The sequence below is a fragment of the Saimiri boliviensis genome, chromosome 12, assembly GCF_048565385.1.
Source record: "Saimiri boliviensis isolate mSaiBol1 chromosome 12, mSaiBol1.pri, whole genome shotgun sequence".
Lineage (NCBI taxonomy): Eukaryota > Metazoa > Chordata > Mammalia > Primates > Cebidae > Saimiri > Saimiri boliviensis.
The window spans coordinates 108,005,021-108,031,031 of NC_133460.1; the positions used below are offsets into that span (position 1 = coordinate 108,005,021).

Consider the following 26,011-nt stretch of genomic DNA (forward strand, 5'->3'; position numbering starts at 1 on the left):
CTCTGTCTGTCTGTCTGTCTGTCTTTCTCTCTCTCTTTGCTGGAACTCTAATCATGCAGTTAAATGGCTCTGCCACATTCTCAGTACAGCTAAATGTGGGACACTGTGTGAACTGTTGATTTATTGGATTTTTCACTGTGGACTGGTTACCACGGCTTTTTGAGAATTCAGACCACAGGAGGAAATGCTGTAAACTTAGAAATATTATCTATTTTCCATTACCTCCAATAAAAATGTCTATCCGGGAGAGAGCTGTGGAAATGCCACTTTGGGGGCCAAGCAACAATAAATGGCTATAGGGTGAAGCAGTTCCTAAACAGCCCCAGCACAGAGAACTAAAAGTACAAAGGTACTGAAAGCCCTCCAAATCTGGAATAGTTGCTTGAGGGACCAGGAAAAGAGAAACCCAAGAAAGAGATCATAAGAAACCTAAAAAAGAGAGAGGAGTGGGTCAGGCCTGCCTCTGTCCAGGGCTCAGCGGGCACTGCCTGCAGCGGGGAGCTCCAGTACCCACAATGGAACATTGGTGAACCAGGCGTGAGGGCCACTCGTCAAGCCACTTCAGGACTTTCATGTGCCCTTGGCACTTTGCCTTTGTGGGCACCATCAGGTTACTATTACTGCCACAAACTTAGTGGTTTAAACCAGAAATTTATTCTCTTGTAGTTCTGGAGATCAGACGTCTTAAAATCAGGGCTGCATGCTTTCTGTGGGCCCTAAGCAGAGTCCCTGTCCTGGCCTTTTCTGATGCCTACAGGCTACCCATGCCTTGCTGCAGGCCTCCTCCATCTTCAAAGCCAACCAAAGCCAAGTCCTTCTCAAGTTGCCGTACCTCTGGCTTTTCCTCCTGCCTCCTTCTTCCATATTTAAGAACCTTAGTGATTACATTGGACCCACCCAGATCATCCAGGAAAATCTTTCTACCCTAAGGTCAGGCAATTTGTAGTCTTAATTTCATCTGCAAACTTAATTCTTTGCCATGTAAGCAGCTATATTCACAGGTTCCAAGTTTTAAGATATTGACATCCTGTGGGTGCATGCGGAGGCGGGGTGGGGGGAGGGCATGCAGGGTGGTGGTGTGGTTATTTTGCCAACCATGGGCTCCTTCCTCCAAAAAAAATTTTTTAAATCATATTTTGTTACTATGGTCGTACAAAGATGAATATATTAATATTACATATTAGTATGTTTTCTTCAACCTAGAAGTTTGGATTCTTCTTTTGATTTGAAAAGAAATTAAATGCTTTTGTGGGCCCCTAAAGGTCATGGGGTCCCAGGCACTGTGTCTCCTGCATCTGAGGGGTAAGTCAGCCCTAGGGGAGCCATGCAGCGGCCCCAGCCCCAACTCAGAAGCACTCAGGTGAAGCACACACAGGTTCAGGGCCCGTGGAAGTGTCTACCCTTGCACGAGCTTCACAACACAGGAGAAAGCCTTGAGCAATAGTGTTGTGCAGAAGGATATACGCTGGACAGGAAGGAGAGGGCAGAAAGTACAGGATTTTACCGTGAGGCAAAGAGTGTCCTGTGGTTGAGTGTGTGTCCCTCCAAAATTCACATGTTGGAACCAAATCTCTAATGTGATGGTATTAAGAGGTGGGGCCTTTGGGGAAGAGCAGAGCCCACACGAACAGATTAGTGCTCTTATAAAAGAGGGTGAAGAGAGCACCTGAGTGGCTTTTGCTTTTCCACCCTTTCCGCTGTGGGAGGAGGACCCAGAATTGATTCCCTCCGGAGGATGCAGCAACAAGGCACCGTCTTGAAACAGAGAGGAGCCCTCAAAAGACACGGAATCTGCCAGCGCTTTGGTCTTGGACTTCCCAGCCTCCCGGACTGTGAGAAATAAATTTCTATTATTTATAAGTTTCCCAGTCTAAGGTATTTTTGTTATAGCGTCATGAACAGATTAAGACAGAAGGTTAAGCCATGTTACTCAGGGTTTGTAAACCTGTTTTCTTGTCCATACAATGAGAGAAGAAAGGCACCTACGTGGGCAGGGTTATGGTGAACAGCACAGGAGGTGGCACAGACAAAGTGTCCCACAGCCCTGGTATAGGGAACCCATGTGCTTTTATTTTTAAAAAGGTCCTGCCAATCAAATTTATGCCAACAAAATACAGATGTGTTACAGGAGTATTTTCATAAAATGTTAGATGCTACTTCTCAGCTGCAACATGATTCAGTTGCCAAGCCTTTCCTGGGTGCCCTCTGGAGGCACAGAGGGTGCTAAAGGTCCCAGCTAGGGATGAAAAGGGAGATGGGACTTGGGGGTACTGAGAGGTAGGCAGAGGTGAGATGAGGCCACCGTAAATGAGAAACGCTTCAGCTTATTGTGTCTCTGCTGTGTGTCCAGACTGTGCTCATGGCTTTCCACAGGCATCTCACAACACTCAGCAAGCTGAGAAGGTGAGGCGTCTCCTCTCCCCACAGTCCAGGAAACTGAGGCTTGGAAGGGCAAGATGGCCACTGGCCCACCCACCTACTCAAGGCCAGTGTCACCTGCCTCCCAGTTGACGACGCTAGGACCACACGGAGCAAGTGAGGGCCCTCAGAGGACCGAGGATGTGGTCTGAGCACATTTCCGCTTGGCTGGAGAGAAGATAGAGGAATGAGGTAGGGGTGGTGCTGGCATGAGAGCAGGACCCTCCATGAAAGGGAAGGAGACCCAAGAAAATAGCAGCAACAACAGACGCCTACAGGGCACTGACCAAGGACAATCTTAACTGCTTGATGTGAATTAACTCATTTAATCCCCACAACCCTCTGTGGTAGCCACTATTACATCTCCATCTTACAGATGAAGAAACTGAGGCCCTGAAGGGTTAGAAACAGGTTCAAGGATAAGCAGCTCAGTAGGTCTGGAGTACCAGTGTCGCTCCAGAATCTGAGCCACTCTCTGACGCCGGTGAGGACCTGGTCGTCGGGGGACAGAGGGCAAGGAAGCAGCACTGCATCCCCACAGGGTGTGCTGGAGCGGGTTTCCTCCCAGTGACTTCTGCGCTGAAAAGCCCCCTATGCTAGGCAGACTCTGGCTTGGCAAAGGCTGTTCAGCCTCCAGAGGAGACGAGGTCAGGAGGGGCTGGTCACAGAGACCTGCCCTGTGCAGGGCTCTAATCCAGCACTGGAGATTCCAGGGCAAACCACCCTGCCTGCTCCTCAGGAGCAGCATCAGTGCAAAAACAAATAGACAGGTGGTCCAACAAAGCCAAGAGAGGACATGAAGCAACTGAGGGTGGGTCTTAAAAGTTGGGCAAAGAAAGCCTCTGAGCACAAGGAGGGTTGGGCCTGCAGGCAGAGGGACTGGCGAGCGCAAAAGTCCCAGGGAAGCGGCAGGCCTGGTGTGTTTGTGGAACGAAAAGGAGGCTCCTGGGCTGGGGCGAATGAGCAGAGGGAGTGACAGCAGACGGGCAGTAGGAACTCGCCTCCAGAGGGCCTTGCGGGTTGCTACCGTCTGGCTGTTTGACATCTCCAAATGTCAGGTGGAAATCCCATCCTGTGTTGGAGGTGCAGCTCAATAGGACGAGTCTGAGTCATAGGGAACATCCCCCATGAATAGATTAATGCCCCCCTATATGGGGGCGCAGGGGATGCTGAGTGAGTTCTTGCTCTATTAGGTCCCCCAAGCTTCCATGAGAGCTGGTTGTTGAAAGGAGCCTGGCACCTTTCCCCTCTCTCTCACCTCCCCTCTCCCCATGTGATCTTTGCACAAGACAGCTCCCCTTCCCCTTCCCACATGAGTGGGAGCAGCTGAGGGTCTCACCAGATGCAGATGCAGGCACCATGCATCTTGCACAACTGCAGAACTGTGAGCCAAATAAACCTCTTTTCTTTATAAATTATCCAGCCTCAGAGATTCCTTTATAGAAATACCAACGGACTAAGACATGAATCAAGGGGTGGGGGCATTACTGAGCTAATCAGGGGAGTGGGCCCACAGCAGAGGCCTCCCCACCAAGAAACAAAGGGAAGCAAAGGCAGGGTGCACGCAGCAACCATCTGGGGGATTTCCTGGGGAGTCACAGCTGGGGAACAAGGACCCTCAAATAAGGCAGGATGGAAGCTTCCAACCCAGGAACAAACTCTAAAATTGTTTCAATTTCAAAGATTTGCCCATCTGAGAGCTCAGGCCTTCACCATCAACACCCAGAAAGCCAAGTCCAAGCCATACAGCCTCTTGTGAAAGCTTTATTTAATTTCAAATAACTATCCCCGTGTTGCTTAAATTTAACATAAAATGCAGAAATGATTGCATGCCCGGCCTTCTACTTGAACTTAGAGATGTTTTCATTAAAACCCTTCTATTTTGTGCCAAACCCTTTGATTCAGAAACTGACAGTTTTCAAAGAGATTAGAAAGGAGTTGGAAATTTCTCTCTCTCCCCAGCCCCCCATAGGAGCCAAACATTTCATTTCACCCTTAAGTGAGGAGACACAGCGTGACACATTCTGAAAACACACACACCCTCTCTCCCGAGAAGATGGGTGAATGATTTATGAAGTGCTGGCCTCCCTTTGCGCTCTGCTTCTGAGCTCCTGGCCTGGCCCCACGCCTTCTCTCTGCACTGTGACAGGCTGCTGCCATGTGGGCCCAGGTCCCCTGGGAGGAACAAGGGGACACAGAGGCCAGGAGGGTGCCTCAGCGGGGCAGAAAGCTGGATCCAGTGGAAGAGAAAGGGTGGACTTGCTGAACGCTTCTTACTGTGAAATGGGAACCTCAGCCAAGGAGGGTATTTGGGGAGGTTCGGGCTCCCCAACACTTGGACCCAGGTGCTCCAGCTGCTTCTGTATTTGCCTCTGCCCCTCTCACCTTCCTTTCCACTTCTGTTAGAGACCCCACTGTCACTTCAGCTGCCTCCTCATCTCTCCTGACCCATGCATGGTCCAGTATCCCCTAGAGATACCCCGAACAGGGATAGTGCTGAGCAGCCAGCCCCCAAGCCTCAAGATTCCCAGAAGTCTGCTCCTTTGGAACCTCCCCTTGGCTCCATTTCCCTTGCACCCTGACCCCAGTCGTCAACTCCATTGCCCCCTGGGGTCCTCAAATAGGGCCACTGTCTTCCCCTGCCAATCCTCCATCACTTCTGAAGCCTCATCTCCCACAGGGGCTCCTGAATCTGCCCTGCACCTCCAGGGACTCAGCCCTCTGGCTTGAATTCCTGCCCCACCAGCCCTGAGTCTCAATATCCCTCACTCTCAACACAGTCTGTGCCACCAGCGCCACAGTGACCTCCTTCCTGATCTCCTTGAGCTGCAACTGCCACCAACTCCACTGCTCCTCGTGGACATACCCCCCAGCGTGCCCAAGGGGACAAGGACAGTTCCACGTTCTCCCACAGAGCCCTCTCTGCAACTGGAGGAAGATGGTCCCTGTCCTTTTTCTCAATGCAGATCTTGTACTCTCTGAGTTTCCAGCCCCAAATCCCGAACACTCCCTGTCTGCAGAGGACCCTACCTCCTGCTTCACCGAGAATGTGAAACCCTTTGTGGTGAAGGCTCAGAACACCCCTCAGTACGGCTCCCCACCTTTACTATCTCAGGGTACAGAAGAACTTCCTCCTTTCCAGGTGAGCCCCTGGCCCAGTGTCAGCTCCTCAGGGACCTGCCCCATCAGCCACTCCTAACTAACTTTCCCTTCACCTGGATCTTTCCCCAAGGTGAGATCTCAGGGTAAAGGAGACCCTCCTCCTTTCCAGGTGAGCTTCTGACCCAGTGTCAGCCCCTCAGGGACCTGCCCATCAGCCACCTGCCACTAACTTTTCCTTCACCTGGATCCTCCCCCCAGGTAAGGAACAGCCAGATTCCCAAAAAGCAAGGAGGGAAATTCGCCCTTTCTTGTCCTGGTCCTCCCTCTGATGTTGACAACTTGCCTACTCCTTTCCTTCACCATCAGAATCCTCCAAAGAAAACCTGAACATGGAAACCCCTGCTGAGACTTTCCATTGCCAAATAGAAAGCGAGCTTCTCAGGGTTCAGGGCGGAGCCTCCCTGTCCTTGTGTTCTCAGGCAGGGAGCCTGGCTCACAGCAGAAGTTCCATCCATCTTATTCTCATCAGCCTAACTCCTTCTTACAAATTCAGCCAACCAGCTAACCATCCTCAGCCCTCACCTCACAAACTCACTCAACAAATCACTGCCTCTCGGACAAATGCACAGACTTCAAGAGATACAGAGAATCATTCTGTCAATTAAAATGGAAAAGATTTGGTTAATTCAAACTGCCTATGTTTATTCTAAATCATTAGACGCATCTATTCACCTCAAGCAGAATAATTAACTTTTCAATCATCACATGGGTTATAACTGTTAACACTCATGTATCTAATATACTTTCTGTCATTAGGGAAATAAAAGATTGCTTTTTATTAGTATACTAACATTTCACAAAATTACAATGCAGTGGCGAAGAATAATTTATAATTGTGAAAAACATAAACAATCTGATTGTTTTAATGATATTGAATAATTTATATTTTTATAAATTATTGTATTACTTTCAAAGAGCATGAATTATTTGGAAAACTAATAAAACTGCAATTGTGGAACTTATCATCAACTTGGTTATGAGCTGGTGTCAGGACTGTGGTGGCTGAGCCTCACGACCTCGCCACTTCGTCTCTCCCATTTGTCTCCCAGGTCTCACAGCAGCTGCCCTGTGCCCATCTCACGTTGGTATGCACCTTGCGGAGTCTAGCAGACCCAGGAAAGCACTGGACTCTTCCACTAGACTGAAAACTCCCTGCAGGCAGGGCCATTTCTTGCTCACTTTTCTATTCCAGTGCTTATTTAGAGCACTTGATAACATCAGAGGAATAAATTAATAGACATCCAGAGAGTATCAGAAAGAAATAAGATTATGAATATTCATTTTTAAATCCAACTCTAGGGCCAGGCACGGTGGCTCATGCCTGTAATCCTAGCACTTTGGGAGGCTGAGACAAGAGGATTACCTGAGGTCAGGATTTCAAGACCAGCCTGGCCAACATGGTGAAACCCTGTCTCTACAAAAAATACAAAAATTAGCTGGGCACAGTGACAGGTGCCTGTAATCCCAGCTACTCCAGAAGCTGAGAATCAGGTGAACCTGGGAGGTGGAGACTGCAGCGAGTTGAGATCATGCCTCTGCACTCCAGCCTGGGTGACAGAGCAAGATTCTATCTTAATAATAAAATAAAATAAAATCCAACTGTAAACATCCTCCTGAAAAGGAAAAGTATATTTCTTAAGTGTATATTATAACTCCAACTGTTAGTCAAGTCCTTCTGTATTTTAACAACCAGCTAGAAGTCACTCTGAACAGCAACATCCATTTGGAAAAAATCTACGGGGCTCGCAAGTCCCTCCCTCTCCATTTCTAAAACATTACCAACCAAAATGCAGCACGCTGGGAGACTAGGGTGTGCCCTGTACACTTGACTAGAAAACACAAACTTTTTTTTTTTTAGATGGAGTTTTGCTCTTCTCACCCAGGTCGAGTGGTGCAATGACCCAATCTCAGTTGACTGCAGTCTCGGCCTCCCGGGTTCAAATCTCCTGCCTCAGTCTCCCTCGTAGCTGAGATTACAGAGGTCTACCATCAGACCCAGCTAATTTTTTGTATTTTTAGTAGAGATAGGGTTTCACTATGTTGGCCAGGCTGGTCTCAAACTCCTGACCTCAGGAGATCCACCCACCTCAGTCTCCCAAAATCCTGGGATTACAGGCATGAGGCACCGCGCCCAGCAGAAAACACAAACTCAAATTCCAACTCTGCCATGACTAACCTTGGTGTAAATTCCACTTCTGCCTGTGATCCTGCAGGACCTGGGAAGTAGGAACGGGCACCGGGGCAGCGTGCAGGATGATAACCTGCACAGACCACCCTCGAGCTATTTCCTAGCCTCCTCCACACAGAAACTTCCACCAATTTGCCCTCCAGGGGTGTTCCTGTGAAGGGGAAACGGGAAGGCCAGGCCGGTGACTCTCCCCATAACCTCAGATTAATGCAAAGCAGCTTCCTCTGTCTATATTTTCTAAATATTTCCAAGAAAGTTTTTGAGAGAAGAATCTATACTTCATCATAAAGCTTGAAAAGCACAGCTACAGATAAATCCAAAGACGTGTGGCAGGAAGGGCTACCATTTACTGTGTGCTTATTATGTACTGGGTCACTTAAAACATGAAAATTTCATTTTACCCTCACCACACCTTTTTGAGGTAGAGAGTAGTTATCCCATTTTTAGAGAAAGGGAAACTGAGGGTCAGAGAAGAGAAATCTCAAATCCAGCAAGGACTGAAAACCCTGATGCAGTGACTGCTCGACAGGAGCCGTCCAGCTCCAGATACCTGTGGCTTCCCAACCTTCTCTTCCCGAACCCCCCACACACCCCTGTTACATGTATAATTAAATGCTCGTTCGTGTATCATCATAGATTAATTAGCTCATTATCAGTCCATATGAATGAGTCTTTGTTGACTTTTGACTTCACAATGATACCCATTCATTAAGAGTTATTTCCTGTGCATCTAATAGATGCCTGGTCCTGGTAAGGTCCCAGGACTAAAGACTGCCAAGACATGGCTCTGCCTTCAAGGGAATCACAGGCTAGCGGGAAGAGATATGAAAACCAATCAACGGAAATACTAAAAACTGTACCATAGCCATATGTACTGCGAGCAGTGTGGGGATGGGTCATGGCAAGAGAGAAAGGGAGATGACTACCACCTTCTTCACTGTTAGTATTTAATGATATTCATTTTTGACATGTTTTCTGGACATACTGAGATAGAAAAAGGCTCAGACACCAAGATGCATCCTCATCCCAAGACAGAACTATTCCAAGAGGTAAGATAAACCAAAACTCATCTGTTTTTTTCATTGTCCCTAGAGAACAGTTTAGCTTGAAATACATTTTTTAAAAAATGCCTCTCAAAGTAATTCTACCCCTTGCCTTTCCTCTGAGAAGTTCCTGTACTGTTTGAGCCAAGGAAAGATATTGTTCTACTGCAATTCCTTGCTTACCCCAAGCCTTCTTATGTTTCTAGTTGAAACGGAATGTGAGCTTTAAACCTACGTTTCGCTTATTTTCTAATCCAATAATAACCCGACTACTGGGTCTCTAAGGACAGCAGCCAGACAGCTTAACATGCAAGCATTAAGGCAAAAATCCCTGTGGATAATCTCAAACCAGTCTTTTGTTTTCAGTTTTCGTTTTTTCTTGAGCAATCCAACTGCCCCCATAAATTCTTGCCTTTCAGAATATCAACAGTGAAAACAATTGTCATGGTAATAAGCTACTGCTAAGAGCAAAATGCATACCACAGAGCAAAAATCAGCATATACATACACAAACACTACTGAAAAGCAAGACAAAAAAAAAATGTGATACACAAAACGGCATAAATGCATAATCAACTGTTGTCAAAATGCACAAATTATTCGAGCTTTGAAAATGTTGTCAAAGAAAATAATTCAAATGAAGAAAAATATGAAAATGCTTTCTCACAACATGATATGTGATAATAGAAAATTGAGACAGTGATAGAGGTGTGGCTAAGTAAATTACAGGCCATTAAAAATGATTATTACAAAGCCTGAGTAACAGCATAATGTTACTGATATGTCTTTAAGTTAAAAATAACATAACTGGGTATCTAACATGATTGCAATACAGGAAAAAAAAATCTGTTAGCATAAGGACCATAGAATCACGCATAATGTTTTAAAATTTTGCTAGATATTATAATATTGTCTTTACAGTAAAACAAAAAAAAATTCAGAGTAAAATAGATGATGAGTCACTGCCTGACAATTGTCACTGTGTAAGAAAGTCCCCTTTTCAGGGACAACAGCAGGTGGTTAAATGTGAGCACAGATTCCAGGTTCATCTCACTTATCCCACTTTATTTATTAATGTTGACCTTTGAGAAATTAAAATTAATCTAGTCAGCAAATTAAACTCTGATTTCATTTGATTATCAACAAGTAACTAGTAAATACTGAGAGATGCCAAGACATGAGATCTGAGAGCAGTATAGAGAGGAGGGCGGGGGAGAACTGCAGATGAGAGGGATCTGAGCCTCAAAGACCACAATGGGTTTCCCAATGTCCAAGCATGGGGCATTTGTGATCTTGGCTTCTCGATGTAGGCAGATGTTAGAAGCACTTAAAGATTACTTGTATAAGTTCAGAAAGCACCTGAGGTCCTGCTGACCCTACTGCGCCCCTCCACAAAACTCCCAAGCTCCACATGACCACTATCCACACGGCTGGAGCCACATGACATCCCTAATGGATGCAGCTCTGTCTCCATCTCCACAACCAGCCCTGAGCCAAGGGTGACAGGGTGATTTTCTTCATACATTTTTGCCGGCTTGTTGTTAAAACAAACATGACGTAAAAGTTGTCCTTTTCACCATCTTTAACTGTACAGCTTTGTGGCATTAAGTACATTCACAGTGATTGGCAAGCATCTATCTCCAGAACTTTCCACCAACCCATACTGAACCTCTGTACCTCGTCAATACTAACTCCCAATTCCCCCTTCCTCCTGGCCCTGGCAACACCATTCTCCTTTCTGCCTCTATAGATCTGACCGCTCTAGGTCATCATGAAAGTAGAATCATGCAGTGCTTGTCTTTTGTGACTGGCGTATCGCACTCAGCAGAATGTCTCCAAGCTGTACCCACGTGTAGCATGTGGCAGCATACCTTCCTCTTTTAGGCTGAACAATGCGTTCCACTGTATGCATATGTCATGAGACCGAGGGTCTGCAGGGGCTGCAGCTCATCTCTCTTGAGATTACCATCAGGTCACACTTGTCACTGTCCCAGTCAGCCCTGAGTGAAATTCTGAGAAATAGGACCCCTTTTCAGTCTGAGGCCTCAAGCTGTGTCATCCTTGACTTCCACTACTTCTCTGGTGGTCCTCCATTTAGGAACCTAGAATTCCAGTCCTTCTTCCCAGGATCTGGACAATCTCAGCTGTTCACCCCAGAACCATGGGCTCACTGCTTGTCCAGTGGTCCTGCCTTGGACGGCACCCTGGCCACCAGTCAGCACACCAATATCTCGTCCCAAAGCCAAGACAGCAGCCACCAGCCTAAACTGCCTGGATTTCACTGAGTTCATCGCTGCTCTAACTGCCAGGCAGATCTCTCCCTCTCCATTCCTGCACAGGAGGAGGATGTAGTTCTGAGATGCACCTTCCTTCTGGGGAAATCTATGCCGACAGTGAGCCCAGCCTCCTGTTCAGATTTGGACTTTCTTCCCTTCTACTGCCCATCACCAAACACCTCTCTGCAACTTCCCTGTGTCTGTCCAGACCCTCAAAAGCTAGACCCAAAACAGAGTCCAGAAAGCACATGTCCAGGTACACTCACAGCCAGAGGGAGTTCCTCCCCTGTGTAATGACACCGGTGAATCTGGTCAGGCGCCGGGCGTCCACTTCAATCCACTGGTGGAGATCATTCCTTCCTGCGCACCATGCTCCATCATAAAAATCATTTTCATTAATGCCCGCCTAGAAAGAAAGAAAGCGGTATTCTTCAAAAAGACTCTTAATTGAAGAAAATTAAGGCACATCTTTTCCTGAGACTGAGAGGAAGGGAGGGGGGGAAAGGAGATATAATGAGAAAGGTGTTAAAGAAAAAAATAATAGTGCCCTGACCTCCTTATTCTAAATGATAAAAGGGAGTTACTCAGTATCCACAAGTTGAAAATATTTCAATATGCCATGTCCTCTTTTTGCACAGTCTGAAAGATGAAACTTAAGGAGTCCTCCTACTACTCATTCATCTAGCACACATAAACCATCTCCCACACAGCAGCCCACGCACGCCAGGTGCTGGGGACGCAAAGGTGAATCGTTCCCTCCCAGAACCTCCCCATCCAGGCAGGAAGAAAGATGTGAAAATAGATGAATTAGAACACAGTGGGGCCTGTGCTATTTCGGGAATATGAGCAAACCGCTGTGGGAGCATTTAAGGACAGAATCACTAACTTAGTGTGGGGCAAACCATAGAGAGAAAGCAAGCCCCAAGACTAAGGTGATACTTTAACTAGGTGTTGAAGGATAAGATGATCCAGTGAATGTTTGTTAGTATTTAAGTCATTTGACGTGTTCAGTATCAGTTGCCATTACTACCAAAATTCTTTTTTTTTTTTTTTTTTTTTTTTTTCAGAGATGCAGTCTATGTTGCCCGGGCTGGCCTCAAACTCCTGGGCTTAAGTGATCATCCCTCCTCAGCCTTCTGAATAGTTGGGACTACAAGCGCACACCACCATGCTTTGCACTGTCATGCCTGAATATCCAAGAGAGGTAAAGTTTTTGCTCTGGAATTTTCTCTATATTATCACCATGTGAAGAGATAATTTTCTGAATCCCTGCCTCCCAAAAAGGACATTTGAACGAAGTGAAGCATCCTTGTTTACTAAGACCCATTCTGCATTAACCCTATTTTTCCATGGCTATTTCACAAAGGAGTTTCTTATCACCAGATTTAAAAAAAAAAATCTGAATGATAAAAATGATCAGCCAGCCCATCTTCCCTATCTCTGAGCACTTTCAGCTCAAATTCTGGGGACAGCCTTACTTTTAATGGGCAGTAGAAAGGTGAAATTAAGAGTCCAGCTGTAGGAGTGAACAACTTGGCCAAGGATTCCACTAAGCAAAACTCTGCCCATCGCTGCACCAGGTAACATTAGCATTGTATCAGGACAAAACCACAGCACAGTGTTAGACATCTAAGGCTTAGCAGATAAGAACAGAACTGCCACATAACCTGAGACATGTACCCTATAGAATCATGAAAACTAGAAGGAACTGTCCATCAAAGTCTACTGACCAGGATTTGAAATTAAATTTAAGGCTCCTGGTTTTGCCAGACTGAATATTTTGCTTCTGCTGCCAATCTCAGTTCTTTCTGAGCACACTGGACAGTCAATTAAATGTAGCAGAGTGTCAGAGGAATGGAGAGCCCTTCCCAAAGATGACTCATTGGGAAGTGACAGCCACCTCTGCAAAATCGATTATGAATTTAAAAAGCAAGTGTCTGGGAAAATTCAGTGAAAGAGAAGGTACCAGCCCCAGAGATGCTACAAAATTATACCATCATGCAATAAATGATATTCATATGATGCCTCTAAAAAACAATGAGAAGAATGCATTCATCTCTTTCTCTTTAATAATGTAGGGAAATCACTGATAAATTCTGGAGAAATTTCAGTTAAAAGTTGGTGAAATAAAAGGTTTTATTCTTTAAGGGGTAAGCTAGTCTTGAAAACATCACTAACATGGAATCAATCTTTCTACTACAGTACCGAAAAAACTGAGAATTCATGTAATTTTCTCAAGGAAATTAAATTATATGCATTTTTTAATGTAAAGAAAGCACACCAATGCACCTAACAGACTCAATTTTGCTTAAGATAAATATGGGAATCATCAACTCTATAGCAAAGAGAAAACCTGATACTGTCTAAGATCAATCTAATAGGGTTTTTCTGTTTCAAGATGATGGGACAAACACATTAGTTTTTCTGTGTTCTTCCCTCAAAAGTCAATCCCAAACAAAGCAAGATACAGAAATAAAACTTTGATCTCTTATAAAACCAGAAGACATATGAAAGTTCTAAAATACAATATATGAAGATAGAATCAGATGGAGGAATCCTGAAGGACTCGGCAAGAGAAGGAAGTGCAAACATCAAAACCGCACAATGAGAAGCAAGCCACTCTGAACCTTAGGAAAGCCAAGAACCCAAGTAGAAGATATCTTTGGAAGGTGAGGGTGACGCAGGACTCAACAAGTAATTGCTTCAAAATGTGTATTAAAAAAACAATTAGGCTGGACACAGTGGCTCACATCTGTAATCCCAGCTACTCAGGAGGTTGAGACAGGAGAATAACTTGAACCAGGCGGGGAGAGGCTGCAGTGAGCCAAGACTGCCCCACTGCACTGAGCGAGCCAAGACTGCACCACTGCACTGCAGCCTGGGTGACAGAGCAAGACTCAGTCTCAAAACAACAACAAAATTAGTTCCCCATATCTCCACCCCAACTCCACAGAGGGCCTGAAATGTTTCTCTAAAAAGAAAGCAAACTGTAGAGACTCTGGATTGGAGACACCAGGCACAGAGAAGAGCAGGGGTGCCATGATGGATAAAAACAGTAACTTCTGTGGGTATCAGCACAGTAAAGAGTGAGATGCCCCAGCTCCTTCCCCCAACCAGCTATAGAACACCATGCAGCCAGGCTTGTACAAATAGAAAAAAAGAAATGCAAACCTTAATGGAGAGCAGAAAAAAGACTAAAAATTTAGAATTGAGATGTCTAGAAAGGTCTTGATTTCATGAAACAAGAACAGGATGCTCTAAAAAAGGAAAAAGCACTAAATAAGAAAGAGCTCTTGGAAATTAAAAATGTGAAAGTTGAAATTTTTTAAATGTTGGCAACTTTCAAAATAGAAAGGCCTTCTATTTTTAAAACAGAAAGGCTAAAAAGATAAAGAAATCTCACAAAAAGTAAAACAGAACACAAAAATAGACAACAGAAGAAAAATAAGAAAAGCAGAGGAAGAAATCCAGAAGAATTTTAGGGGGAAAAAAACTACCAAATAAAAACTATACTTTCTCAGTTAAGTCTCCAAAACATGAGGAAACTAGTATATATAATAAACAAATACACCAAGGCACATCATTTTGAAACTTCAAAACATCAGAAATAAAGAAAGGATTCTAAAAGTTTCCAATGAGGAAACAAGCAGTAAAATGAACACATACGAAGAAAAAAAAAAGAATTAGAATGGCACCAGAATTCTCAATAGCAGCATCTGAAGCTAGAAGGATGGAGGGACAGTGCCTTCAACATTCTAAAGGGAAAGATTTTTCATGCTAGAATTTCTACACTTAGCCAAACTATCAATAACAATGGCAAAATAAAGACATTTTTAAATTCACAGATTCTCAAAAAATGTATTCTTCATACACCATTTCCATGAAGCTACTAAATCAGCAGTTCCCAACCTTTTTGGCATCAGGGACCAGTTTCATGGAAGACAATTTTTCCACCAACTGGGGGTAGGGGATGGTTTTGGGATCATTTAAGCATATTATATGTATTGTGTACTTTATTTCTACTGTTAGCACATTGTAATATATAATAAAATAAAATTATACAACTTGCCATAATGTAGAATCAATAGGAGCCTTAGCTTGTTTTCCTGCAACTAGACATTGTCATCTGGAAGTGATGGGAGGCAGTGACGGATCATCAGGCATTAGATTCTCATAAGGAGCATGAAACCCAGATCCCCTACATGCACAGTTCATGATAGGATTTGCGCTCCTTTGAGACTCTAATGCCACTGCTGATCTTTATAGGTGGTGGAGCTCAGGCCACAACACAAGCAATGGGGAGTGGCTATGAATACAGATGAAGCTTCACTCTCTGGCCTGCCACTCATTTCTTGCTGTGCAAGCCCTTTTCCTAACCGGCCACAGATTGGTACTGGTCTGTGGGATACTGTACCAGAGGATGCACTCCACAAAAATGAGGCAAAACACTACGGAGAGGAATATATCAGATCCAGAAATCAAGGGTTCCAACATGGGAGAGAATTCTCAGAACGATGGGGAAGAAGACCCAAGACAGTAGCCATGTAGGAGACCCAGAGAGTAGCACATTCAGAAAGCAGCAAGTGAAACGGCTTCTGAAGGAGTGTCTAACAGAAACATAAAACAAAACAGGACTAAAAACCACTGAACAGATGTGGCTGTCTAAAAAATGATATAGACAGTGTTTTGTTTGTTTGTTTTTACAGATCCAGACCTATTGCAGGGTGTGGGGAAAAGATGTTCTTAAAGGTATAAGCAGGTCTAGGAAGAGAAAAGGTTGTTACAAAATGATATAAAATAAATATTTCCTGACTCAAAATTAAAGTATTTCTTGGCTCAGTGAGTAGGAAGCAATATTTTCACAGTCATAATAATGAAAACCTTAGATACTGATTTACCCAAAAATTGAGCTACAATTTTATTGGAAAGATGGAAGAGTGGAAAAGAGTGATAAAAATGTGTGAAAGCCTCATTTTCCATAATAGGGATCTAAAAGATAAAGTCTAAATTTATAAATTGATACAGATCAGTATGTACATATTATTTAGAAGTGAAGATTTCAGGCCAGTCCTGGTGGTTCACATCTATAATCCCAGCACTTTGGGAGGCCAAGATGGGTGGATCACTTGAAGTCAGGAGTTTGAGACCAGCCTGGCCAACATGGTGAAATCCCGTCTCTGCCAAAAACAAAAACTTAGCTGGGTGTGGTGGCACACACCTGTAATCCCAGCCTCTTGGAAGGCAATTGCTTGAACCTAGGAGGCAGAGGTTGCAGTGAGCTGAGACTGCACCACTGCACTTCAGCCAGGGTGACAAAGACTCCATCTTTAAAAAAGTGAAGATTTCAATTCCCAAAGAGACAATTAAAAAGAGTTTCCAGTAGCTGGGCCACCAAGGGCCAGGTAAAATGTGAGGTGCATTTGTTATTAAACTGAGTAAAATAAATTTTAATTTTAAAAAGCAAAAGGAAAGGGATACATGGATATAGAGGGTGACTGATACAATGTCTACTGTTTATTCTTTCATTTTTCAGGTATCTACAGAGCATTGACTACATGCTAGGTATTATGCAAAGTGCTTTGCTTTCTGGTTGACAGAGAAAACAGTGAATATCAAAATCATTCTACTGTAGTGAGTCACTGATTCACACTGTACGTATTTCATAATCATGGGCTGCCTCTACACAGAAACATCTGGAAGCAAATAAAAAGTCATATCCAAGTTAATGTAACTCTTCAGTGATTCCAGGATAATTGACTTACAGCTGTCTCTCTGCAGACGTATCCCAAGGCTATTTGGACAGAAACAGAATAAAGAGATAGTTATTTTTAAATTTGGGGGGAAAAAAATTTAGAAGCAATGGTTGAAACTACAGATTATCAGCAAGTTAATGCCTTTTCAGGGGAAGGTTATCTAAAAATGTTAGATGTCACATTTGACCAGTAAAGTAAGTAATCCGCAATAAAACACCCATCAAGTGGTCTGAATGTCTGCCTTCAATAAACCTCTGTAATAAACCACTGCAATAAACCCATAAAACTTTCCAGGGGCAATCAGCTGGTCCTTCTGCAAACTGGCAATGCACCTTGTCCCAATTCCAACCTTAACCATCAGTAAAGTAGGCTATACAGAAACACTGTATTCATGTTTTTGAAGCAATTTTTAAAACCAAAACCAATTTCTTAACTATTTCCTTGTGTTAGCCAAGGAAAATAGTAAACATCTACAGTTTAAAATTAAAAATATTTCAAAATAAAATCTATTCAATATACCATAAACCACTTATTAACTATTTAAAAAAAGAAAAGAAGAAGGAATATACTAACTGAAATAGAAACAAGAAAATGTTTTCATGTCAACATTCTAATTCAATTTAACTACAATCTGGGAAATGCTTCAGCCATTAAAATTGTGTATATATGGAAGAAGTTTAATTTTCAAAATAAACAATTATTAATTCACTTATCAGGGACCCCATAAAGATTGTACATATCCTCCTGTGCACCCCAAGAAGGCAGCACAGCACAGAATCACCTTCAGAAATGTATACAGGCCAAGTTCAAGTCCTCATTCTACAGATCATTATTTAAATACCCTCAATTAGGTCAGTTGCTCTATAAAACAGGGATAGAAATAAAATAACGTGATGATACCATTGTCATGGTTACAAGTATTTTGTGTGGTGCCTGGCACAGAAAACACAGTCAATACATGGAAGCCACTGGGGGCACAAGTGCGAGTCCCTTTGTGTTCAGTACGTGCCTGTTGTGACCTGTGTTTAAATTTGCTTGATAGTACAATGTCAGTTTTCTTCTATTAATAGGTGAGTTAGGTCCATTTAGCCCATTGACAGATGTTCTTTGTCTGAATGAATCACCCATGTTTCTCAGATATTCTATTTTTATTGCTTCCTGTGGCTTTGTTTTATTTTTATCTATTGATCTGTTTTCTTTGCTTTAAGTGCATATTTCCTCCGAAAGTGCTAACCAGCTGTACCTTTGTTTTACTGGTTGATTTAGTAACTATGTCTTTTACATAACATACTTAATTCTGTATTTTCTTAGAAAGTAACAATTAACTCCCTATTATGGGCAGTGATGAAATCATTATTTCTACTTCTCGCTGCCTCTCCTCCTTTCCCTTTATCACCTAATTTTTATTCTTAAAACTCACTTTTTTCTTTTTTTGAGATGGAGTTTTGTTCTTGTCACCCAGACTGGAGTGTAGTGGTGAAATCTCGGCTCCCTGCAACCTCTGTCTCCCAGGTTCACGTGATTCTCCTGCCTCAGCCTCCCAAGTAGCTGGGATTACAGGCTTCTGCCACCATACCTGGCTAATTTTTGTAATTTTTGTATTTCACTGTGTTGGCCAGGCTGGTCTCAAACTCCTGACCTCAGGTGATCTGCCCACCTTAGCCTTCCAAAGTGCTGGGATTACAGGTGTGAGCCACTGCGCCCAGCCTAACATTCACTTTTAAAAGTCTAAATCAAATATACCTCTCTTCTTTAGTTGACCAGCTTTTTTGTGAAGTTTTCATGAATTTTAAAATACATACAGAAACATGTGCAAATCCTAAGTGTGCAGCTCAATTTTTACAAACTGCATGTACCCACATAACCACATCCAGACCAAGATGTAGACCATGACCAGCATGCCGGAAGCTCCCTGTGCCCCTTCCCAGACATGACCTTCCCCCAGAGATAACCACCACTCTGATTTCTCTCTCCCCAGGCTAGTTTTCTTATTTTCAAATTTTATATCAATGGCACTTACTGTAACTACTCTTTGTGTCTGGCTTCTTCTGCTCAATAGTTATTAAATCTGGGAGATTCACCCATACGATTGCAGGCAGCAGTAATTTAGCCCTTTTAACTGTCATATAGTATTTCACTGTAGTTCATAAAAATGACTTATTATATATAATGTGGATTATTTCCAAGTGGGGGTTATAAATAATGCTGCTATGAACATACCTATGCATGTCTTCTTGTGCACATGTGAGCACATTTCTATTTAGGGATGAGAGTGAATGTGTTAGGTCAGTGTGCATGAGAATGTTCAACTTTAATAGACACAATCATCCCCTGCTATCTGCGGTTTCTCTTTCCACAGTTTCAGTTATCCGAAGTCAACCACAGTCTGAAAATATTAAATGAGAAATTCCAGAAATAACCAATTTATAAATTTTAAACTGCATGCTATTCTGAGTAGAGTGATAAAATCTCACATTGTTCCTCACCATTCCACCTTGATGGGAACCCCCCTTTGTCTGGGGACCCACACTGCCTACACTAGCCACCCATCTTGGTTATCAAACAGTTGGCACTGCAGTCCTTGTGTTGAAGTAACCTTTATTTTACTTAATAAAGGTATTGATATTGGCAACTCGGATATGCCCAGGAGATGAGTAAAATGCTTCCTTTAGCAAAAAGATGAAAGTTTTCAGCATAATTTAGAAAAGAAAAAAAAATTGTATGCTGAGGCTGCTAAGATCTACGGTAAGAATGCATCTTCTACCTGTGAAATTGTGGTGGGGGGGAAAAAGAAATCCATGCCTAGCATCTAAGAGGGTTTGGTACTATCCACAGTTTCAAGCATCCACTGAGGGTCTTGGAACATACCCATGGGATAAGGACAGACTTATACTGCCAAACAGGTTTCCATACGGCTGTGCCACTTTACATTCCCAGCATTGTGTGAACATTTCCCTTGCCCCACATCTTTGCCAACACTTGGTATTACCCTTTTTTCAAAGCTATTCTGGTGTCTGTACATCAAGTCTCATTGTGGCTTTGATTTGCATTTACTTGATGACTAATGATGGAAAGCCCTTTTTCTCATGGCCATTGGCCATGACATTGCTCCATAACCACAGTGTAGCTCCAGTCATACTGGCTTTGCCTCAGTCCTAATATACCATTTTCCCCACTACCACAGGGCCTTTGCACACACTGTTCCCTTTGACCTGGAATGCTCTTCTCTCTGCCAATCCTTTATCCAATAAACTCTCAACTTACAATCCTTCTTCATGTCTTAGCCCAAGTATGCCATCCTCAGGAAAGTCCTCCAAGCTCCAGCCTGAGGCAGGTCTATTGGACATACAGAACCACCGTATTGAATTGTGTCCCCCTGCCCCAAAATAGGTTCAAGCCCTAACTCTTGGAATCTCAGAATGTGACCTTATTTAGACACAGGGCTAGTGGCTGGGTGCAGTGGCTCACACCTGCAATCCCAGCATTTTGGGAGGCCGAGGTGGGTGGATCATGAGGTCAGGAGGTCGAGACCAGCCTGGGTAACACAGTGAAACTCCATCACTACTAAAAATACAAAAAATTAGCCAGGCATGGTGGCACATGCCTGTAGTCGCAACCACTTGGGAGGCTGAGGCAGGAGAATCACTTGAAACCAGGAGGCAGAGGTTGCAGTGAGCCAAGATCACACCCCACTGCATCCCAGCCTGGGTGACAGAGCGAGACTCCATTTCAAAAAAAAAAAAAAAAAAAAAAATAGGGCTGGTCCAGATGCATTTAGTTAAGATGCAGTCAGACTAGAGCAGGATGGGCATATCCAGCAAGACTGTGTCTTTAAATGGGGGGAATCTGAACACAGAGATGCACAGGCAGAGGGCAGATGATGTAGAGGATCACAGGGAGAAGGCCAAGGGACCATGGAGGCACAGACTGGGGTCTGTGTCTACAAGCCCCAGGAACGCCACGGGTTGCCTGAGACCACCAGATGCTGGAAGGGCAAGGAGGACCCTTTCCTAGAGACTTCAGAAGGAGCATGGCCCTACTAACACTTTGATTTCAGATTTCAAGCCTCCAGAACTGTGAGATAATCAGTGTTTGCTGTTTTCAGCCGCCCTCTCTGGGCTCCCAGCTTGGTCGTGGCAGTCCCAGGGAACAAAGGCACTTGCTCCTCTCCTTCCCAGGACTCATTACAGATTGTAATTATGCATTCGCTGGTGGGGTTTTTCTTTAGCAGTTTCATCTCCCCATTAGATTATTAGATTATCAGAGTTGCAGGTTAAAAAGCACGGGGGACATGCCCTACTCCCTTCCGATCTCTTGCACCCTTCACCCAAACCTCATCTGCCCTGCATCATTTCAAAATATCCTAAATCCAACCACTCCCCCTGCCTCCATCTCTCCTATCTTGGCTCAAGCCAGTACCTTCTCCTGTCTAGGGTCTGAAGTTACCCGCTAACAGGCCTCTGCTTCGATGCTTCCTCCCCTAAAGTCAACACAGCGACAAGTTTGATCCCTTTTAAATGTAAGCCACAGCATGTCACTCCTGTATCCAGAACTTTCGATGGCTCCCCTAATTGGCTCACGGCTAAAAGCTAAAGTCCTTCCAGAGGCCTGCGGGCCCCCTGTTACCTCTGGCACGTATCTCCTCCCCTGGTGCTCACTCTGGCTTCCTGCTGCCCCTTGGCTATGCCAAGCACGCTTCCACCCCTGACCTTTGCTTGAGCCGTCCCCTCTGCCCAGAATGCTCTTCCCACACCGCCGTGGCTCCCCATTGATCCCCTTCTTGAAAAGCAGCTGCCCCTTCCCCAAAGTCAGCTCCCCTGACTACCACTGCCAGCTGTCCGCTGGTTTTGTTTCCCTTCTCTCCATAGCATGTGCCACCTTCTAACATACTATAATAATGAACACTATGATTTATTACATTTCCTGCAGATATGGTTTGGATCTGTGTCACTACCCAAATCTCATGTCGATTCGTAATTCCCAGTGCTGGAGGTGGGGCCTGGTGGGAGGTGACTGGATCATGGGGGAGGAGCTCCCCCTTGGAACTGTGTTGGACAGTGAGTTCTCCTGAGATCTGCTTGTTTAACAGTGTGTGGCACCTCCCCGCCCTCCCTCTCCTGCTTGGGCCATGTCAGCTCTGCCTGCTTCCCCTTCACCATCTGCCATGACTGTAAGTTTCCTGAGGCCTCCCTAGGAGCAAAAGCCACTATGCTTCCTGTACGGCCTACAGAACCATAGCCAATGAAACCTCTTTTCTTAATGAATTCCCCCGTCTCAGCTGTTTCTTTATAGCAGCGAGAGAATGGACTAATACACCTGCCTTGATTTGGCTCCTGCACTAGAACACAAGCTTCAAGATGGCAAGAATCCTTGTTTTGGTCATTGAGGCATCCCCAGCACCTAGAACAGGGCCTGGCCCATCTTAGGCCCCCAGTAAACAATTGCTAAGTGCTCAGGGTTCTTCTATTTTTACTCAGCATTGTTTCCTCAGTTCTTATGACAGTGCTAAGTACATAAAAGGTTTCCAGAGGTGTGTTGTGTTTTTGTGTTGTTGTTAAAATGAAATGAATAAATAAAGAAAGAATCTGGCCAGGCACTGTGGCTCATGCCTGTAATCCCAGCACTTTTGGAGGCCGAGGTGGGTGGATTACTAGAGGTCAGGAGTTCAAGACTAGCCTGGACAACATGGTGAAACCCCGTCTCTGCTAAAAATACAAACATCAGCTGGGTGTGGTGGTGCACACCTGTAATCCCAGCTACTCAGGAGGCTGAGGCACAAGAATCACTTGAACCAGGAGGCAGAGGTTGCAGTGAGCTAAGATTGTGCCACTGCATTCCAGCCTGGGCAACAGATCAAGACTCGGTCTCAAACAAACAAAAAGAAAAAAGAAAGAATCTGCTCTGTTATTCTTTCTTTCACCCTCCTTTCTTTTTTCCTCTCCCCACCCTGGCTTTCTCTGCTTGCACAGCATTTATTGTGTCCTTGAAGCACTAACATAGAATGACCTTCAAACCTGATTCCCAACCATGCACGTCCAGGAGATGGTCACGTGACCTGTGTGCAGCAGGGCAGGGGCCCTGGGGAACCATCCCCAGGAGGCCTCACTAAAAAAGCAGCTATGATGGCTGAGTGGACACACAGGCTCGGGGGGTGGCTACAGATGTCTCTCAGACTTCTCTGGGCCCTGCCTGGATGTGGGCCTGGGAGATCCTATGGGAAGCTCAGGCCAATGGTCAGGGAGATGAGGCACAAGCTGGGAGGCAGGGGTGGCCCAAGAGCTAGTGAACAAATATAAATACATATATATACACACACATATGTATTTATATGTGAACATATGTGTATAAATATGTTTATAATATATGTATACATACAAATATTTGTGTGTGTGTGTATATATGTGTGTGTGTGTGTGTGTGTGTGTGTGTGTGTGTGTGTGTGTATGTTTTAGGGGAAACTGAAGTCAGGGGCTAAGTGACCTGCCCTAACCCCACAGCTACTAAGTGTAGACCTGAGACTCTAATTTCAGTTTTCTGGCTGTAGATAAACCCAGGGCTCCTTCCCTGCCAGCTCCGGCACTCACGTGATGGCTCAGCTTGTTTAGCAGTCACCCCCCGGGGCCTGTGTGTCCACTCGGCAGTCATAACTGCACCGTGCCTTCTCCAGTGATGCCTCGTGGGCATGGTTCCCCAGGACACCTGTCCCACTGTACACAGGTTGTACACCGTCTCCTCGGCGTGCATGGTTGGGAATCAGGTGTGTAGGTCATTCTCTGTTAGTGCTTCAAGGACACAACATTTAATAAATTTAATAACATATTAAAGAAAAATGCACATAGCAAATAGAACAGAATCTATATCTGAACCAGATAACCCTGTGGTTCCTTAATAACCTGTGGTTCATGGGTCAAGGAGGCTTTGGTGGCTTTGGACCCTTTTTACTTAGGTCACACTGTCCTTCTGCCTGCTTGTGTGTCTACAATGTAAGCTTCTTGAGAAATAAGAACAGTGCATTATCATCATAATAGATACTCATCTTTATTTTCCAAGGGAATCACAGTTTAAAATATTCAGTCCTGTTATTTCCATAAAAATCCAAATACCCAAAATTCCAGCGTTTTGGCATCCAAATGCTGTCTCCCAGACTGTTTGCTTAAAGCCAGATGCAGAACAAAATCCCTTTATCAGAACAAACATGACATTCCTTGACTCGGAAACTATGTCTACTGTGATTATTTTTGCCTCTGCAGCACTTAATACATATATGACCCCCGAGAAGAACCTGAGAGTCACAGGAAAGCTTTGTGTAACTAGCGGGCAGTGCGGGGGGGGGGGGCGGGGGGGGGGAGGAGAAAAAAAAAAAAACACCAGAATAATCAAGGTTTGAAGGAAGAGACAGGCCTTGGATCAAAGACACAGGCGCAGGGTCCAGCCACAGGCAGGTGGGGGTCAGGTACAGGTGAGACCTGGGAAAACGGTGCTACCCAAGGTATTCCATAGACTTCCGGCCATGAGAAATGTGGGCTCCACTGTTGGTCAAAGTGGGGCCCCAAGAGCACTGGGGCCAAAAGGTACAGGGAGACATGTGTAGGGTGTGCCCTGGAGCATGAGCTGTGGCACAGGATAAAACTCAGTTGGTTAATGTTCTAAAACTGCATCCACGTCTTGGTGCGGGGTGCATACAAAGCCACGGGTAGCGGCCACCTCCAAGTATCCCACGTCATTTTAAGTAAAAAGCGGATGAGAACACTGGAACTAGATTCTGATATTGGCATCGCGATGCTCCATAGAATTTTTTTCAGGAAATGACTGAGGAGAGGACTCAGGATTCCTTCCAGCAGTGCTGGGGAAATGGCTCTGACTCTATTATGACGGCTAGACGCTTCCTCATGGAAGAGACACAAGAGGTGAGCCTCTCTCTCTAAGGGACCAAACTCTGAGTCATTTCTTACATGGACGAGACAGGACCTGGTCCACAGAGTGCCAAATGGCTGTGACCAGGCCGTCACAGAGACCCCCTGAGGAGCGCAGGCAGTGTCCCATGTTTTTCTTTGTGACCTGAAAACGTCAACTGTTTCCTCCAAGCTCTGATCTGAGCACCAACTTTTTTACATCCCCAATCATAGGCAGGAATTTTGGTGACATCCTGAGTCCCAAACACACACTCAGTATTTCATTTCTTCTGCTCACACATCAGACCCTGACTTACCGTAATTTAAATTCGAGAGGGTGAGGTTGAAAGCCAGCCCTCTGATGTGGCAGTGCTTACTGCTGCAATCTGTTTGAGGCTTGCCAGCTAAGAAAACGTCCAAAATAATAACGGTGGTGCAATAAGTCACTTTGGCAGGGCTGCTGTCCCTGAAGCTTCCTTAGTTTATGACCCAGGGAAAACAGCTTAGAGTCCTCAAAGGAGGATTCTTTGGGGTGGGGCAGGTGATGAGCTGCCATCAGATGACCCACCTGAATATAGGGTCACCTCCTAAGACTAACTACAGGCAAAGGATTCCAGAATGATTTTTTTTTTTTTGACGCAGTGTTTTACTCTTTTGCCCAGGCTAGAGTACAGTGGCATGATCTGCAACCTCTACCTTCTGGGTTCAAGCGAGTCTCCTGCCTCAGCCTCCCAAGTAGCTGGGATCACAGGCATGTGCCATCACACCTGGCAGCAGAGACGGGGTTTCACCATATTGGTCAGGCTGGTCTCAAATTCCTGACCTCAGGTGATCCACTTACCTCGACCTTCAAAGTGCTGGGGTTACAGGCATGAGCCAGCATGCCCAGCCCTGAGCATGATTTTAGAGGTCATTGTCAACATGTTCTCTTGGAGACTCAGAATGTTAATTTTCAATCTGTCTGTAGCTGCTCCCAGAATGGAAGAAACCAGTGACTGTATCTAAATGAGATCACAGCCTCACAAGTGAGTTAGTATAAAAGGGTCCTGGGCACACATAAGAATCATCACAGGTGAGGGGCTGAACCTTTGCTCTCCTGCCAAACTGAATGTCTTCCTTGAATTCCTGGAAAGTCTATCTTGTCCCAATGTAGTGATAAAATGTAAATGTTGGTTTTTTCTCTAACTTTATATTATTAAGTTAGCAAAAGTAAAATTCTAGTTGGAAAAAAAAAAGTTATAATTTGAATTATAAAAATTCTTTCAACGTCTTCTGCTTA

The 26,011-nt window shown here is 44.5% G+C and overlaps 1 protein-coding gene across 1 annotated transcript in view; it reads right to left on the reverse strand.

Moving 5' to 3' along the window:
• The window catches only part of CPXM2 (carboxypeptidase X, M14 family member 2), a 153,747-nt gene that overhangs the window by 93,331 nt on the left and 34,405 nt on the right, over window positions 1–26,011 (reverse strand). Inside the window, exon 4 of the mRNA XM_003922120.3 lies at window positions 11,354–11,493. Within this exon, the coding sequence (XP_003922169.2) occupies window positions 11,354–11,493 (140 nt within the window). The remainder of the gene's footprint in view (window positions 1–11,353; window positions 11,494–26,011) is intronic.